Here is a 19641-nt window from a genome sequence, read left to right as displayed (position 1 = left end):
ATGGCGCTAAATAATCTCGAAAACACTTATTAAAATATCAATATGCTTGTGTATTATGTAACTGCAGTTTGGGAGAGTAATTCTTGATTTATTATTTGTTTACAGATCCCGTATATGGATCAGATACTTGATTTTGAATAGTTGTTGACACTTTCGATCTGCAAATAAATAGGTAGGCATAAACACTATAGGTATCACACAGTAATAAGGCGCTTTGAAATGTAAACAAAGAAAACAATAGCATAAATTTAAGTCAATAAACAACGTTTAGGCTGACAATAGTAATTCCTCGTTGGCCGAGCGGTAATGGTATCCGTCTTATACTTTTTCGTCGGGAGTTTGATTCCCGGACCCGTAAAATAGTATTTTGAAAAGTGTATTTTATTTCTTTTTTTTTAATACGGTTCAACGAAAACAACACAAGTTTGTTAATCTAGTACTAACTTGTTCACCAATTTATTTATGTCACTGTTAACACATAATCATGTTCAAATACGTTTCATCTTTAATATGATCTAACGTTTTTTAAGGGTTTCTTGAATAAGGTAGAAACCAGAGAAAAAAAAAAACAAATTTACACAAATCATATAAATTAAATGTAAAATAAAAAAATGACGGATGCAAGGTTCGATCCATCAAAACTATCACTACAAAATGATTACATGTCTATCCACTGTAACTACTGCGCCATCAAGCCAACTGTTGATCTTTCTCCCAATATCTTCTCTTTTAAACAAGATTGCTAAGTACTGATTGTTTATTTACATGTTGCTAAAAATAAAAACGCCATAATACTGTGCGGTACTTATAAGTAGGGTAAGTAAACATCTCAGTGTATGCACAATTTAATCACAGATGGTTTATATTGTCTTGATAATAGTAGTAAAACGTGATGTGCCTGCAACGAAAGTTTCCGAAATTCAAGTATGAATGGCAATTTCTGAGTTTCATGTAAGTGTGGTATTTAATTTATCAGCTGAGATAATTATTACAAATATTTAATATGACCAGCAAAAAGTGGATGTAGTTGTTGTATTTATTTTATATGTAAAACGGAACCATGTCCAGCATTAACAGGCGCGCAGATGTGGCCTAATTTCATAGTATGAAGTTTTGACGATTTTAAATACCCACCTACCCGAGCTACATTTTCGCTAGCTTTAATTACTAACACAATTATTAACATACTGTACTTTTAATAAGATATCATTAAACAGTTGTGTTAAGATTTACAAATTCATGTCTTTCCATTAGAAAATATAATATTTTGCAGTCAGTTTAGATTATAGACAACGCGCGTACAATTGTAGTGCATATTAATCACACATTGTTTCTCAATACAATCGAGTCAATTAGTGTTCCATAAAGAAAGTTTAGGGTACCAATAGTTTTCTCTTATGAAGCTAACTTGTATGACTTTGACTTTCAGTGAATAAAGGCACTTTAAAATGTAACATACGTAAATGTCGCCATTTCAATTTTCCGCGTAGGAAAACTAGCAACATTTAAAACACACCAACGATTTAATTTGTATGTAATTTGTATGCTTTTTATCTAAATAAACCATGTTTACTGAACATGCACACGTGACCGTTATAATTTTGTCGCACTTAACTCTGTTACTATACTGAAATACTGAATTTCGACAAACTGCAATTAACAATAATGCCTCTTTCAACATCATCATAAAGATAGCATAGATTAGTGTTTGTTCATGGCTTCTGCTTCAAAGTTGACATATCAATAATCAACTGTGGATATGGTACAGTGTATGCGCAGACTGAATATTTTAAACTGACTTCCCATCTAAGAATAAAACATACTATACATAGTTTTTAAAGGTTCCTATTTAGTTACATATCTCATGCTTATTGGCATTGCAAAACACTTACTCGGTATTTTATACAGCATAACAGAGATGATATGAAATATATTTCTGAAACATACGTTTCTAAGATTACCCCGAACGTTACGTAACGCTAACGTGTAAAGGTTTTGGTGTTCTATGGTGACCTCAAGCTAGTGGCTTTTGTATTTTCAATGCGTTTGTGATCTCATACTTAATGGAAGGTAAAACTGTATTCTCGGTTTATATTTCTTGGTTTAAACGATATTTCATTCAACAAATAGCACGTGAGTCCAATATATTTTACAGAAGCAAGGCATCTAGTAGTAACCTAGTTAGCTCAGAAGCTTTTTACAAACTCTTTGCGTTCAAAGTTGCTAATGTAATTCTTGATGTAAATAAACATTGCACATTTAGTTCTTTTAACACATCATACACATACACGTACAAAATGGGTAGTGAAATAAATGTTACTTTTGGTTAGACATGTTTCTTTAGGTAGATCTGTTTCTTTGACTATATTAATTTTTTAAATACTGTAGAACGGAATTGCGCAATCAAATTATATCTCCTAAATGAAAATCATAGAGGAGATCTATGGGCGGCAGTGACCGCCAAAATTAGTAAATATACAATCCATTCATTAGCAAGTCAGTGAATGCACTGCATTTCAACGCCATCTAGTCTAAATCTTCATCCCGTCAAATAGTTTTGTATTTTGAAATCATGTAATAAAAAACTTCATGACGCCCATTTAAACATGAAATGATGCACTGAAAAACTTGTTGTGATGCACCGTAATATGAAATAATGCGACAAAACACGATGCCATGCAGCACAATGTGAAGCCGTTAACGCAACATGAGTACGTGTAGTGTAAAATGAAATGATTTATTACAACTTGACGCCGTGTAATGAATACTGAAACCGCTTTGTGTAATTCAGAGCGGCGTATAAAAACTTGATGCCATGCAGTGCAATGTGAAGACGTTTAATGCAACATGAATTCGTGTTGTCTTAAGTGAAATGATTCATTAAAATTTGACGCCGTTTAATGCATATTGAAACCGTATTTGTTGTATAACTTGAAGTGGCGTCAGATGTGTCTTTAAATGTAGTTAATATTTTTTGATATATCTTTTTATCACTCGAGAGGAATTTTATCTATTTTGCTTTTGTTAAAAAAATCTGAATAATTCGGAATATTCTCACTATATTGTTGATTCCTTATGTCTTACAAAGTTGTTGAAGTGAATAAAAAAGTTATCCAAACTTTTGTACTTTTCTATTGTTCTTATATTACCGCGATATATACTCAGATTGAGGTTGTGGGTGTAATTTTCAGATTATTTGCCAAAACATAAAAGACATTGAGCGATTTATACATCACGTGATCCAGATGATCTTGTTATAATGTAATAATTACAAATATACGACATAGTTGCAAGACAATTATGTATTTGTTTCAATTATATACACTTATAACAAACGTTTTGCAAACCTGAAACCAACCTGGACTATTTAAGATAAAGGAACTTATAGGTAAGTCAGGTATCATGCTCGGAATAACTGTGACCTGTGAGGTCTATAAACACCATGCAGACCTATTTCTTGAACAGTAACTATAACTTATTTACCGTTTCGTTTTACACAAAACGATTTCAATATGCGTTAGACTGCGTCAAGTTGCAGTCAGTCATTCCGTTTTGCACTGCACGTATAGAAGTTGTGATGGACGGTTTCACATTGCACTGCATGGCATCAAGATTTAATACATCGCTTAATATTAAACAACGCGTTTCCAATATGCATTAGATGGCGTCAAGTAAAAATGTCTCATCTCATTTTACACTGCACGAACTCTGGTTGCGTCGAACGTCTTCACATTGGGCTGCATGGCGCCATAATTTGTAGGACGGTTTCACATTGCACTGCATATGGTATCAAGTTCTTATACACCGCTTCGTATTAAACAACGTGGTTTCAGTATGCATAAGATGGCGTCTAGTTTTAATGAATCATCTCATTTTACACTGCATGAACTCATGTTGCGTCGCACGTCTTTACATTGGGCTGCATGGCACCAAAACTTGTCGGACGGTTTCACATTTCGATGCATCGCAACAACTTTTTTAACTTATCCTTTCATGTTTAAATGGATGAAATGAAGTTTTGTATTAAATGGTATCTAAATACAATGCATCGAATAAAAAGTTACTGAACGGGATAGAACTTTAGACTAGACGGTGTTAAATTGCACTGCACTGACTGGCTCGTTAATGAATGGGTTGTATATTTACTAATTTTGGCGGTAACCGCCGCCCATAGAGATCCGTTTTTCATTTATGTCTGTTGTATCATTATTGTCAACTTTTAGTATTTCCGAAATGTCATTATGTGTCCTTTAGATGTTTCCAATGGAGAACCTCTTTGAAATTTTTCGCTTGTATCAGGTTTTACTTTCACCATTTCTACCCAAATGGTAACGAATAGGTCTGGCATTTTGCAAACCGGCCAGGACTGAAAGATGAACTGTAGTTTTAATCGACTGACATTTGGTAACTGAAATTAGGTTTCTGAATTTTGTTTGTTAATTATTCATTTATTTTGATTTCTTTATTGCAAACGTATCGGTAATGTGCCTTGATAACGGATTAGAAGTTCTTAAGATTTTCCGCGTAAGTATATGTACTAATTTGGTGGGTGGGGTACATGTACTAATTTGGTGGGTGGGGTACATCAACCCAAACGTTATAAATTCAGTATATAAATGGATTTCTTTGGACAACCAAAGTAAATTATCAATTATTTCAGGCAATAGAAAATATTATAAATGATAAAAAAATGTCATATATATATATATATATATATATATATATATATATATATATATATATATATATATATATATATATATATATATATATATATATATATATATATATATATATATATATAAAAGAATACTAAACGACACGAAAATCATAAAATGTAAAAGACAACTTCCGAATTTAAAAAGTATTCTTATTAAATCAGAATTTAATGAAAACAGAACTTCTCCATCAGTACAAAAATGTAATGACCCTAGATGTAGTTTATGTATTTGTATTATTGAAGGGTCATCTTTCAGTTTAAATAATAAAATATTTCATGTTAAAGAAAGCATGGACTGTACTGTTCGAAATGTATTATATGTATTGGTTTGTAATGGATGTAATGAATTTTATATTGGTCAAACAGGAGATAAACTCAGAAATAGAAGGACAGTACATGACCAACAAATAAGAGACCCATCAACAAGACAATTACCTTTAAGTACTCATTTAGATTTATGCTCTAAAACCGTTCCTAAATTTTCTATATTTCCTTTTTACAAATTTCATAGTAATGATGTTTCAGCTAGGTTATCTAAAGAACGCTATTTCATTGATATTTTTAAACCGAAACTTAACCAAAACTGATGACGTTACAACATTAACGTTGTGTACACATGTGTACGCCAAAATGACGTTGCTTAGCAATTACACATTTATTGGCGCCATATTGTTTTATTTGCCCTGATGAGTATAAACGAAACCTGTAGGCAAATATAATGTTACTCATGTAATGTTGTTTATTTTTTCTTTATATATATATCTCGATACAATTCCTAGTGTACGTTATAAGCCGAAAGGTTGTGCACTTTGTAGAAGATTTTGGTGTGATTCTATCGTATTATATCATAATATTACAATTCTGATATAGAAACCATCGCTGCAGCATGGTATTTAACAAAATAAAGGCCCATTTTGATAAAACTTTACCAGTGGAGATTTTCATTGTACTTCTCATATTGTGCTAATTTTTTATTCTAAAATATATTTTACACAGTTATTTGTCTTTTAGATGCCGACGCGATAAAGATATTTGTTTTGTGTTTGTTAAAAACATAGTGAATGTTGAACTTTATTGCTTTAAGCAATTCTGCATGTAAAACATATTCACATGGACTTATTTTGTAAAACCGCACGTCAGGAACAATGTTGAAGCAGTGCCAACTAGAACAGATACAAAAGTGGATAAAATGTAAATGTAGACATATGTAGACTTTTTCTGGAACTGTTTAACTTGACAATTTCATTGCAATTTTCTCATACAATGTCCTAAAGGTATAGACAAAAACCACTGAATCGAGACAAATTGTATTCATTTATAATATGCACGTATCTATTTGTAAATATTAAAAACTACCTTAGTAAAGTTAAAAAACGCAGATGATTGCAAAGAAGCCGTTCATTTGAAATAAGGCAAGGTGTCAATTTATTTATTTCTTTGGGTTTAACGTCGCACCGAAACAATTATAGGTCATAGGGCGACTTTCCAGCTTTGATGATGGAATAAGACCTCAGGTGCCTTCCATGCATTATTTCGTCACGAGCGGGCACCCGAGTAGAACCACCGACCTTCTTTAAGCCAGCTGGATGGCTTCCTCATATGACGAATTCAACGCCCCGAGTGAGACTCGAACACATATCGATGGGGGGGGGGCGCGAAGAGCGGAAGTAATTTGAAGTCAGCGCTCTTAACCACTCGGCCACGAAGGTCCCAGAACAGGCGTCAAAGCGATCTTGACGAATTTGTTACAACGAAACTTCACAACTCAAACATTGTGGAGATTCGTGAGAAATAATTCAAATACATGTAATGTACAAGGGTTGAATTAGCCGATTTTTCCTCTGTGGCCCAACCAAACGAAAGTAGTCCATATCAGTATATAGTACCATTTTCCCGCCTAGTAAAGGCACTTTTTGTGCAAGATATAAGCTGTATTGATGCTTTAATGTAAAGAATAATGTACGTGGAATTTTAAGCAACGTTATATTCTTCCAAGTTTTAAAGTTTTCTTCTTGGTTGCATTCTTTGCTTCCAAAGGATCTTTTTACAGATTTTATTAACTATCACAACAGCAATCTTTAAGTGCCGTGTGGCGGCTGTAAAAAGTATCCCCGTACTTGGATGCAGTGTTGTTATATTTTCTGGTCCTTTGGGATCATGGAGTCCATTCAACATATGTGAAATAGAGGTCCGCTAAAGCCGGTGCTAGGGGCGTGAGAGGTGTTGCACATTTCATTACCACTCATGAACAGACTCAATCAAACCGAGTCTGCTATTATTCTTCATGGTTGCATTCTTTGCTTCCAAAGGATCTTTTTACAGATTTTAACTGACTGGTGGAATGAAAGTGAAAGGAGGTACCTGTTGATGTATAACTACTTAATATTAGCGTTTTTATCACGTGTTTCAATCAGGTGACCACGTTTTCACTGCATTATGAAAAACCCTACAACTATTGCTATTCTTTGATTGTCTTTAGACAGATCTTCAAGACAATGGCATTCTCGCAAGAAGCGAAAGGCTGGAAATGCTGATAGGAAGATGCTATACGTAGCGGAGACATTAAGTATATTCTAACATATTAAGAAAGGCTCGCACAGGCAAACTGGTATTTTGTTATCAGAATTTCATGATGAACACCGTTTTAAGAGAAACATGGTATAGCAAATTGAGATTTTTCCCGGAAATAAGGCTAAAGCCTGATTTTAAGGTGTTCACTACACCTTGCAATTGATGTTGCATTAGTGACATCGTTACAGAAATTGACGACTAATAGAAATAAGAAAAGGAAGATAATAACCATTCATTTAAACTTTTGAAAAAGTGTTGACAATTTACTTATGTACACTATTTTACTGTAACAAAATAATTTTGAAACCTCTGAGATTTCTTACAGGTGAAAAGGTAGTTATTTGCTAAATATCTTCCACAATGAGGTCATCTGACATTCATCTCGTTTTCGTAAGACTATTACTGGCATGCTTTTCCAATTTCTTTCTAGAAAGTAACTTTTAAAATGTTATTATTTTTCCGTCTAGCCGGAAACATCTCTTTAAAGTCTTTAAATTGATATGTAACTTTGAACAACAGGATGACGTTCTCTCTTCACTGCAAAGAGAACATTTTTTCGTCAACAGTTGCGCCTTGTCATCTTCCAGTGAAAGTTTAAGAATCCATCACATGTATGAACGTTTTTTTACATATCTCTAGCTCGCTGTTAGATACATTAAATGTATGAAAGCTTTTACGTTACTCGAGCTCTCTGTAAAATACGAAATTAAATGTATCCTATTGCGTTCTATGTGTCTATATGTCGCAATGTCAGTTCGGTTTCGTCGCGTTGACACGCGCACCAAAACAACACACAAAATTTTCAAGCTTTCGTTATAGCGCGTTGGCGTGCCAGAACGACACAAAGAAACGTGTTACATAGCTGCGCGCAAGCCAATGAAAAATAACAAAACATCCTAAATCAGCCACCATAGATAAACCAATGACATCCTTTAAACCTGATGACATGTTAAAGAGATTACATCCATAAGGATTAAAACATCACGCAAAATGTTTAAAGAAAATTTCAGAGGTTAACATCGACGAAGTAAACGCCGCTCTAATCACTTGACAACCTGTTTTGTAGATTCTCATCGACACTTGTTTTTAAATTCAGCTCAGTATATGCATGCATGGAGACAAAATGTTTAGGCATGCTTTCAGGTGAACAGACAAAATATTGCTCAGTTTCAAATAAGGCATATACAATTGACGTTAAAACAGAATGAAATCAAATTAAGTAATGCTCTGAGAACTGAACAAATGATACCTAATTCTGACTGGAATAGCTGGTGTAGCAAGGGACCCTCTTACATATATAGATATAGTACACTGTTACCCGTAACTAAATATAGTGGTCATATACCGATAAAAGATAAACAAAACAGCAGACGACGTCTTCTACAAACCACTATTAAAATACAGGTAAAAACTCAGTCTAGTTATAGAATAACCACTAAATATTATTCCTTTTCTTAATCCTGTTTGATTACATGCAGAAATCATATTCTGGGCTGATTATTTACGCTAAAACTTGGTCTCAAAATAATTTTGGTTCGTACTCAGTCATTTCGACCTGAGGACGAATCGTATGGTGCTTGATTACGGTCGGTATCGACAAACGTTTTACTACTGGTTCCAATACGGCACCGGTACAAGCTATTAAGGACCTGCGGGCAGCTGACTGATCAGAATTGGTCCGACTGTCGTAGGTCCACATCGTCAGTAATACATGTATATTAAAATAATTATATTAAATTACAGACGCTTACTGGGATCTTGTCTCTTTAGGCTTGATTTCTATTGGTTTTTGATTCCTGTACGTGGAGGGCTCACTGCAGCATTGCGGTTGCTGGGAGCTACTAAACTGCAGGATAGGCGGGACCTGTTCGTGGAGGCTCGCTGCAAGCATTGCGGTTGCTGGGAGCTACTAAACAACAGGGCATAATAATTCTTATACTCTTAGGTTATAAATTAAGGATATCTCTTCTCGTGCATTAAAGGATAACTCATTTAAGTAGATAGGATCAGTTAGCACATCCACTATTCAAGAGGGACATAAACCTGTCTGGGGGTACAGGATAGACATATAGGGTCTGATATAAACACTTTAATTATATCTTGATTAAGGATAGTCCATCCACAAGACTTATAATCAACTGAAATCATTTGTCTATTTCCTATAATTTTAAACTGATTGCTGGCACCTTAAATCATTTCATTAATCATTGGTAACTAATCAAACGGCTAAGAAGCCCAGAGGAAAATTATCTATCCATAGTAGCTACACGTTACAAAATTTGCGCCCAACGGGGGACCCTGTTATAGTTTTGAATAAGCTATAAACCCACAATAAACATAATGGATAGGAGTAAATAGATGGACTGACGAGGATTTCCTCTTGATGATGGAAGAGATGCAAGAACTTAAGACCGAAAACCGAAGGCTCAGGATAGAGCAAGAAATCAATGAGTTGCGGGCATAGATAAACCAAACTTTAGGTGCGATATCCATTTCTCCCCCTGCTCCAGATAAAAATTATATGCGGGATATAAGGCATGGTAGACCAGATGATGTGGAAAACCTAGTATTTCAAAACCAAGACGTTTACGCCTCGAGTACCGACTAAAAGGAGGATGGCGAAAATGATAGGACAGATAGATTTGTCACTTTACGGAAGAAGAAGGCAGATACTACCTCAGCAACAGGGGATACTTCTGGTATAGAAAATACGGAGAAGCAAAACCAACTGCTGGTAATAAGGCACGATCATGAAACCTGCAACATATGACGGAACCAGTGCCTGGACAGACTATAAGGCACATTTCGATGCCTGTCCCAGCTTTAAATGGTTGGAAATGAAAATCAGAAGTGTCTTTACTTATCTGTCTCTTTAAGAGGACAGGCACAAGGTGTTTTTGGTAATCTCAGTTCCCAAAAAACTACAGACTTTAACGAGCTAGTAAGAGCTTTTGAAGATATGTTCTCCCCTAAAAACCAGACAGAGTTGTATAGAGTACAGTAGGGATAGACATCAAAAAGCAACGGATCTATGGCTGAACTGGGGCAGGAAAATCCGCCGAATGGCTAATTTAGCTTATCCCAGTGCTCCAGTTGATGTCCGCGAGACATTAGCTAAGGAACAATTTAGGGTTTGCATTTATAAATTCGGTTTATGCGTGAAAATAAAACAGGCAAGGCCTACAGATTTGAATGATGCAGTCAGACATGCGGTCGAGCTTGAAGCCTTTTATCGTGCAGAAAAACGGGCAGCAAGGCATTATAAGAAGTACAACTTCAGAGGTCCCATCCTCTGAGTTTGGAAAATTTAAGAAGACTGTACAAAGTTACAGGCGACGATAGACAGTAGAGACGAAGTAAATACCAGAATAATACGAAAATAGATATCCGGGGTCGTCCATTTAACTTGGTTATCCACAAGAGGTGCATTTAGAGGTAGGTTTCAAGTCCTATAACCGTGATAGGCATTTTTCACCAAGAACACCAAGCTGGCAACCACGTCCAGACTCAAGATCTAATACGGATAGATCCTCGAAAGATAATATGACACCACATCAAAAACCAAAACAGCCTTGTCAAATCAAAGTAATGATACACCAAAAATGTCAAAAATGGACACAGTATGCAAAACTTAGGTATTTTAATGTCTGGGTTATATGCTACGGCTACAGTCGATAAGGATGTCAGTAGATTGTCTAGTTGTACAGGAGCTACTTTAACTCTAATCTCAAATAACTCTGGAATGCTTTAGAGCAAAATTATAAGGTTTGCCATTTGATTTCAAGATAATGTCAGCTAGTGGAAATCACTTAGAAGTTAAAGGGACAAACAGAGTTATCCATACAGTTGGGAGATATAACGTGTCAACAAAAGCAATAGTAGCTGAAATTGAAATGGATGTGTGTTAGAGTTAGATTTTATGCAGCAGCATGATATCCCCATAGATGTTGTCCACAATATTATGAAGTTTAGCGGACAAACAGTTAACCTTTTTTGTACAGGCAAAATAGGTTGTTATCGTGTTGTTCTCTCAGAGCAGATAACTATACCTCCGAATCAGAGTGATAGTAAGGGGTAAAGTAACTAAAGTAGGAATCAAGCGCATAGGATAGGGTATAGTAAAACCAAGTCAATTCTTCATTGAACAAGGAAGGGACTTTAGCAAGGACGTTAGTCAAAGCAGATGATGACATACCTTTAAGAATTGCTACTTTTCAAAGAGCCTAAAACCTTCTATTCGGGAACAAAACGTAGCAACCATTTCAAAAATTGCCCAAGATTGAAGATAACCCAAGAAAAACAAACAAGGCTGATATCCTACCAGACCATATGCAAGATTTATATCAGCGAACGGTTGATGGAATGAAAAAGGATCAAAAGAAGCAAATTCTGAAGTTGTTAAGCAAATATTCGCATTTTCTTTTCTGTATCGGATAGCGACTAGGTAGGACAGGCATAATTAAACATCACATTCCCACAGGTGACGCTAAGCCAAAAACAACCCATACGAAGGATACCTGTACACATGCAAGAAGAAGTTAATAAAACAAATTGACCAAATGCTAAAAATGATGTGATACAGCCTTCACAAGTCCTTGGGCCAGTGGCATATTTTCTTGTCAAGAAAAAGGACGGCACACACGATTTGCTTGACTACAGGCGCTTGAATGAAACCACGATAAAAAATGCATATCCACTACCAAGGATAGATGAGTGCCTAGATCAACTAGCTGGATCAACCTGGTTTTCTTGCCTAGACTTAAGTTCTGGTTATTGGCAGTAGAATGTCAGATAGTGATAAGACAAAACCGCTTTGTTACACGGAGAGGTTTGTTCGAGTTCCAAAAGTGCCATTTGGTTTATGTAATCCCCCAGTCACGTTTGAGCGATTGATGGAGTATGTACTAGCTGGCTTACAGTGGCAGATATGTCTTGTTTATTTGGACGATATAATTGTTATTGGAAAAACTTTTGCAGAGATGATAGAAAATTTAGACAAGGTATTCAAAAGATTTGAAGATGCTGACTTGAAATTTAAGGCAAAGAAAATGTCAGTTATTTCAAAAAAAGTAGAGTTTTTAGGACATTCATTAACGAAAATGGAATTGGTACAGACCCTAAAAGATTGACTGTATAAGACAAAGGCCAAAACCAAAGAACATACTGAGCTACGCTCATTTTAGGTTTATGCAGCTATTATAGAAAGTTTATAGAGGGATATTCAAGCTGCTAGGCCTCTTCATAAACTAACAGAGAAGAATTCAAAGGTTTAAATGGGACACAACTTGTGAAGAAGCTTTCAATACTCTGAAAATATGCTAATCACAGCTCCAATGCTTGGTATGCAGATTTTACATTACCCCTTTTTCCTTTGATACAGATGCAGTGATTTTGCAATCGGGGCTGGGGCTGTCACAGAAAATAGATGGAAAGAAAAGGTTGTGGCATATGCTAGTCGCACACTTAGTAAAACAGAAAGGAAGTATTTGTGTCACACGAAAGAGATGCTGCCTTAGTATATTTTTTAAAGTATTTCAAACATTTCTTTACGGAAGAAAATTTACTGCTCGAACTGACCATGCATCACTAAAGTGGTTATTGCATTTTAAAAACCCCGAGGGGCAGGTAGCACGCTGGCTGGAAATTTTATCATCCTACCAAATTAAAATAGAAAAAACCCTGGACGGTGCATGGGAACGCAGATGGAGTTAGTAGAATACCATGCCGACAGTGTGGTTTGGATGATATGAAAAGAAGAACACTGATGGGACAGGTTTGTATTAATCTAGATCAAGTCGTTACTGTTGGTACATCAATGCAAGTGTTGATAATTTAGAGACTTTACAAAAAAAAGTAGGGATCTCAGTACAGCAATAAATTTGGGGTTTTGGCAAAGGAGAAACCTACATTTAAGGTATAGGTTCAGAAAGTTATATAGTAAATCACTGTGGAACCCAAATTTTTAAAAACTAGAAATACAAAACAGCCTTCTAGTGAGAAGATGGAAGATACTGACACTAAAGAAATAAAATTTCAAAACAATAGTTCCACATCTCAAAGACGAAAAGTGTTGACAAATGCACATGATATAAAAACAGTGGTCATTTAGGGATTAGGAGACACTGTCAAAGATAAGACAACAATACACTGGCCAGGTTTACAGAATGATGTACGTTGTTATGGAGGATGTGACATATGTATGAAGAGAAAAGGACCCGGGGGGACAAGCAAGCTCCTATGCAAATCGTACGGGTGGATATCCAATGGAGAAATGCCATTGATATCCGGAGAACTACCAAAAAAGAACATGGAAATCGCTACTTCTTGTTATAGCAGACTACTTTACTAAATGGGCTGAGTGTTTTCCAATGAGAAATATGGAGGCCATCAACAGTTGCTAGGATATTAGTAGAGGAAGTAATAACAAGATTTGGAGTACCAACAAACATACACTCGGCCAAAGGGCGCCAGTTTGAGAGCAAATTATTTCAAGAAATGTGTGGATTTTAGGTTTCAATAAACACGTACGAACCATACCACCCCCAGTCTGATGGATTTGGTTGAACGCTTTATCGTACTCTCCCCAACAATGCTGATGCGTTTGTGAATGACATCACGAATGGGGTGTCCAATCCCAAAGTGATGATGGCATAAGGAGTGCTGAGCATGAAACGACAGGGAAAGAGTCCGAAAAATGTTAATGTTAGGACGTGAAGATCTACACCTCTTTAATTATATTTGAGATGCCAGCAAGTATTAAAGTAAATTCCTGATAACGAGTGGGTTTGGGGAGTTACGCGAAAAGCTGAAACCGCGCTAACCTGGTTAGGGAAAAAACTGATAAAAGTATTAATAGACAAAAGTTAGTACTGTAACGAAATTGTATAAATGTTTGAGATAGGTGAAAAAGTATATGTTATTTTCTGTAAAAAAGGTTGGGGCTTCCTCAAATTTACCTCATTCGGAGGGTCCTTATACAATACTTGGGAAACTTTTCGAAGTGTTGTATTTAAAATCGATTGCGGACGTAATCAAGCTACCCCAAGTCATTCACTGTGATAGAATTAGAAAATGTAAAAATCAAAATTTTACTTGATGAAAACACAAGTGTTTCATTTTGACGAAAAACAACATGAGCATTTTGAAAATAGTAGTATAGATGAGACTGATAAGTTGATACAAATGATAATATATCTGATATAAAACAGTAAGAGAAAGTAAAAAAGCAGTATGGGCTAAAGATTATGTATTTTTTACTTTCAGGTCTAAAATGTCGAAAGTAAGACACAAACTAGGAAGCATCCATACTTCCACTATGTCCAAAGTGTAAGACAAGTGTGCCAAAGCGAGAGCTTTGGAGATCATGTTAACTCATGTAACATGGTAATGCCAAGGACAGAACATGTGAGGTGTGTGGTAAGGTGATGCTAAGATACAGTAATGAAGAAGCATATGAAACTTCAGCATGGAAATGATAAAGAGCTTTAGAAAGTGAGTGCCGTAAGCAAGGTACAGAAAAAGATGGAACGTTTAACGCCAAAAATAATGAAGAGATCTCCAAAAAAGAGATACAGCTTTGATCATGATAATTTTTGATACAGATTTAGACTATGAGGATAGTGATTTTTATCGCAGTGAAATTTCAGACACTGAAGAGTTGAAGATAAACCTGGTGACAATTTTACCAAGACAAACCAGGAGAAGAATCAATGAACAACAGAAGGTGAGAACAGAGTTCTTTAAAGATAACACCTAGCAAAAGTCTCTTAAGTGAAGGCTATTTAGAAAGGCAACAGAGCCGATACTGCCAGGAAGAGACAGCCGACGGAGTCACGTGAATGTGTAAGAGTATGGAAGCTATAGGCACCCAGATGAAATATAGGAAGAGACAGAGAGACATTTACAATTAACATCTGTCAGAACATAGACAACAATAAGAAAAGACAGCGTCTTGCCATCTATGATCAGGGGGAACAGTTATGAAGTTCAGAAAATTGTACCAGTTCCAAGAAACTAGGGTCAAGAGCCATTACCTGGGAGAATACATAGGTTATGTGAGATAAGGCCATCTGATGTACAGATCAGCACAGAAGATGATGGAGAAGTAACCGTCAAACTGTCCGTGATGGGGAAATAGAGTTTCGTTATTTGCATTAAGTTATGTGTAACTTTAAGTTTTCATGTAACAGCGTACAGCTCAGATATAATGTATAACAACGTGTTATATAGCTATGGTTTTTAGGTAAAATCAAGACAGTGCATACATTTGAGGACAATATTTATAGAATATTTTTTTTTGAAAAGTGTTTCAGGAAGGAACAATAAATTCTTCGTCCTTTATTATTTTATTATTTATCTGTAAATACAAATGTTTTAAATATATCATGCGGAACGCATGATCTAAAAGGAGGGGGTAATGTAGCAAGGACCCTCTTACATATTAATAGATATAGTACACTGTTACCCGTAACTAAATATAGTGGTCATATACCCATAAAAGATTTAAAAAAACAGCAGACGAGTCTTCTCAAACCACTATTAAAATACAGGTAAAACTCAGTCTAGTTATAGAATAACCACTAAATATTATTCCTTTTCTTAATCCTGTTTGATTACATGCAGAAATCATATTCTAGGCTGATTATTTACGCTAAAACTTGGTCTCAAAATAAGTTGGTTCGTACTCAGTCATTTCGACCCTGAGGACGAATCGTATGGGTGCTTGATTACGGTCGGTATCGACAAACGCTTTACTACTGGTTCCAATACTGGTACCCGGTACAAGCTATATAAGGACCTGCGGAGCAGCTGACTGATCAGAATCGGTCCGACTGTCGTAGTGTCCACATCGTCAGTAATACATGTATATTAAAATAATTATATTAAATTACAGAACGCTTACTAGGATCTTGTCTCTTTTAGGCTTGATTTCTATTGGTTTTCTGATTCCTGTACGTGGAGGGCTCACTGCAAGCATTGCGGTTGCTGGGAGCTACTAAACTGCAGGATAGGCTGACCTGTTCGTGGAGGGCTCGCTGCAAGCATTGCGGTTGCTGGGAGCTACTAAACAACAGGGCATAATAATTCTTATACTCTTAGGTTATAAATTAAGGATATCTCTTCTCGTGCATTAAAGGATAAACTCATTTAAGATAGATAGGATCAGTTAGCACATCCACAATTCAAGAGGGACATAAACCTGTCTGCGGGTACAGGATAGACATATAGGGTCTGATATAAACACTTTAATTATATCTTGATTAAGGATAGTCCATCCACAAGACTTATAATCACTGAAATCATTTGTCTATTTCCTATAATTTTAAACTGATTGCTGGCACCTTAAATCATTTCATTAATCATTGGTAACTAATCAAACGGCTAAGAAGCCCAGATTAAAATTATCTATCCATAGTAGCTACACGTTACACTGGTTTAATAATTACGAATACGAATGTCAAAATACAGATGACATTGGTTGTTATTCTGCTGACAAAAAGAAACTCCGACATTATAAAGTCTTTAGAATATCAAGATAGTTGAGAAAGAAATTATTGGATTTATTGCGTTTGCGAATGATAAAGATTAGTTTTGCCTTTGGCTTCTTATGAACTTGAATTTGAAACTTCACTTGTTTGTATTGTTTTATCTATTGGTTAAATCTTATCAAAATTATGTCCTACAAACTATACGCTTATATTAAGGGAGTATCTTAAAGCGTTTGTAATGATGACATGCTAATCGCCAATAATTAAGTATATATATATAGCTAAATAGCCTTTAATCACATCTTACTTTGATCTGAAGGTTTAAACCTGTTCTTGATCCTAAGAAAAAAATCTGTTTGATATCTCTAAACTGTCAAATCAAATGATGCTTACGCAAATTTAAACAAATCTGAAATAACGCTGCGGAAGGTAAGAATCTGCTAAAAGTGTTAGGACATTGACAGGTAAAGAGACGGACAAACAGACGAAATGAAGTTTTGAAAGATAGAGTTTAACAACTCGTGAGCAAGTTCTTTACTTCTTATAACATCGTTTTCGAAAAGATAGCTGAACAAAACTGTTAAAAAACCAAAGATAATATGTATCATTAAAAGTGTTTTCCAACTGTGCTATATTCTGACAAATTCAAGGTCTCATGTACGCATATTGTTTTCATTTCTGAGCACCCAGACCGATTCATAATTTCCTCAGACTTACATTTCGTATAACATGGTTGATAACTGCTATTACATAAATAAGTATATTGTGGGTTTTATATACCAATACCTCTTAGAAATGATTTTAAGGGAAATAACTATGACCCTTATAATTTATAATTTATCACTAAAAGGTGAAGAAAAGTGGGTTCTACATCTTAAATATTTCATTTAAGATAATAGTAATGAATCAGATAAAGATCCAAAATCTTCTACAAAGTGCGCAATTCGAGCCTTTTTTAGTTTATAACCTCCACTATCCTAAAAATTGTTTGGTCTAATCCTATTTCGTTAGAAGTCTCTGCTGTACCTTATGTTTGCGTTTCGTTATGATCACACTTAATTTTCAATATTGCCAGACACTATGACCTTCCGGCATGTTTGAAAATTATGGATAACGTTTTGAAACAAAAGTCACCGGGTAGATCAATAGTAACTGTTTATTATGTTTATTAAGAATGCACCATGAATTTGAGTGATATAGGCTACTGAATGAAGCACAACAGAAGCAAACTTCGAGTTAAACACAATTCTCTGGATTAGCCAGTTTACCAGATTGTCACAGCAGCATATTATTAATTACACAGCCTGTTGGACTTCCTGTTGGTGTTTCGAGGCAACGTATATCTCGTATCCGGTCACCAGCAAGCTGTATAACGACTTCATTATTTGCTGAGTAATTTAGAACACCGAACCGTAAGAGGTCATAAAATGATGCAGGCTATTTAATAGCAAACTGATTGGTAATGGTATAATCGAGACATTTTGTAAATCAACAAAGCGGAATTCTACTAACACTTCAGAATGCAATCCGTTTGGTTTTTGACACCATATTTTGTTTAAATTTTATCTCTCCCCCACCCCCCCCCCCCCCCCCCCCCCCCCCCCACCCCGACAAAAAAAAAACAACAAACAAACGAAAGCTCATTTATACAGGTTTGCATATGCCTTTGAAACAAATGTTTTAAATACTGTTTTGCGACGATTTAACTTCTTAACACAAATTCGACATAATTTCGTCATAAAATAATTTTGATATTTATTTTCAAATTAATTGTTTACCTTTATATGTCTTGTGGCAAAGAAATATATCCCATAACCATACAATTTATTTTACATAACGCATTTGTCCAAAGAAATAACTGCTTAACAAACCATTTTTAGAAGCGTCATTTTTGAGATGGTATTTGGAAATAAAAATATATGATAAAGAGACGATTTCAATTTTGAACTTTTCAGCTTCTCTTACCAGGGTAAGGATGTCCCTCGAGCGGTATCTTACGGTGTCTTTATTTTATAATTTCTTCGTTTTGCAAGAGCTTGCTCAAAGTTAGATTTCCAAATTATTTAAAAACTGTTACAACAGGGTTTCCGCTATCAACTACGGGAGGCTTTTTATAAATATTTCTACAGATTCTATTTTTTAAAACAAGTATACCACGAACCATAACACACATGGTCTGCCACATCGAACATGCCATGGGGTTGTAGATTATAAATTTCAGAAAATTAGACAAAATGTTTATTTCAGTCAAATATTTGTAAAATGTGTCTAACAAGTTTATCAAAAGCGAAAAAATGCGAAAATCGTAAAGCTCAGTGCATGTTTTGCGATTGACCCCTCTACAGTTAGTCGCTATACTTTCATATTCGATGGTGCGATGACTGATGACGTATCGGACTCTGTGATGATCTAAAGACATAGGGCGGAATGATTGAAATTTTGTCTTGAGTTGCATAATTATGCCCTTAAAATCCCTGACTTCAAACAAGTTGTTTTTTCATTTACACTGACTAAAATATGGTAAGTGCGATGATGGCATGCCCTAAACGCGTTTAAACCTCCAGTTTCATTTATACAGGTTATCGACCGTTCCCTATTTTCAACTCTGGCTGCGCTTTTGGTGCGTGTTTTTCTTTGTTTTTTTTGTTCTCGGTTTTGTATTTCATGCTAAATATATCGTCCTGTTTATAATTGTTGTTGTTTTCATCTTACCCTCCCCCCTATCCCATCGTCCCTTACAATTACGCCCTCTCCTTTTTCTACGGTAGAGGTGAGGTGCCCTTATAATTCAAGCCGTCGGCAGTGCCTAATGTGCTGTTTTTTCCTGTTTATCTGTTTGTTTGTTTGGTGTGTGTAGTGTGT

General features: G+C 35.4%; 2 protein-coding genes across 2 annotated transcripts in view; one reads left to right on the top strand and one right to left on the bottom strand.

Moving 5' to 3' along the window:
* The window catches only part of LOC128553846 (uncharacterized), a gene marked incomplete at its 3' end in the record, with an annotated part of 43165 nt that extends 34175 nt beyond the window's left edge, over positions 1–8990 (bottom strand). Inside the window, exon 1 of the mRNA XM_053535031.1 lies at positions 8894–8990. Within this exon, the coding sequence (XP_053391006.1) occupies positions 8894–8990 (97 nt within the window). The remainder of the gene's footprint in view (positions 1–8893) is intronic.
* Positions 8991–12075: 3085 nt separating this feature from the next.
* On the top strand, positions 12076–15014 carry LOC128553845 (uncharacterized; the record flags this gene model as incomplete). Its single annotated transcript, XM_053535030.1, has 3 exons — positions 12076–12341; positions 12672–12757; positions 14893–15014. Coding segments are annotated over exons 1-3 (474 nt in total), but the record flags the coding sequence as incomplete, so codon positions are not given.
* Positions 15015–19641: the final 4627 nt, after the last annotated feature.

The sequence above is a fragment of the Mercenaria mercenaria genome, unplaced genomic scaffold, assembly GCF_021730395.1.
Source record: "Mercenaria mercenaria strain notata unplaced genomic scaffold, MADL_Memer_1 contig_4384, whole genome shotgun sequence".
Classification (NCBI taxonomy): Eukaryota; Metazoa; Mollusca; class Bivalvia; order Venerida; family Veneridae; genus Mercenaria; species Mercenaria mercenaria.
This window is presented reverse-complemented; position numbering and strand designations above follow the sequence as displayed.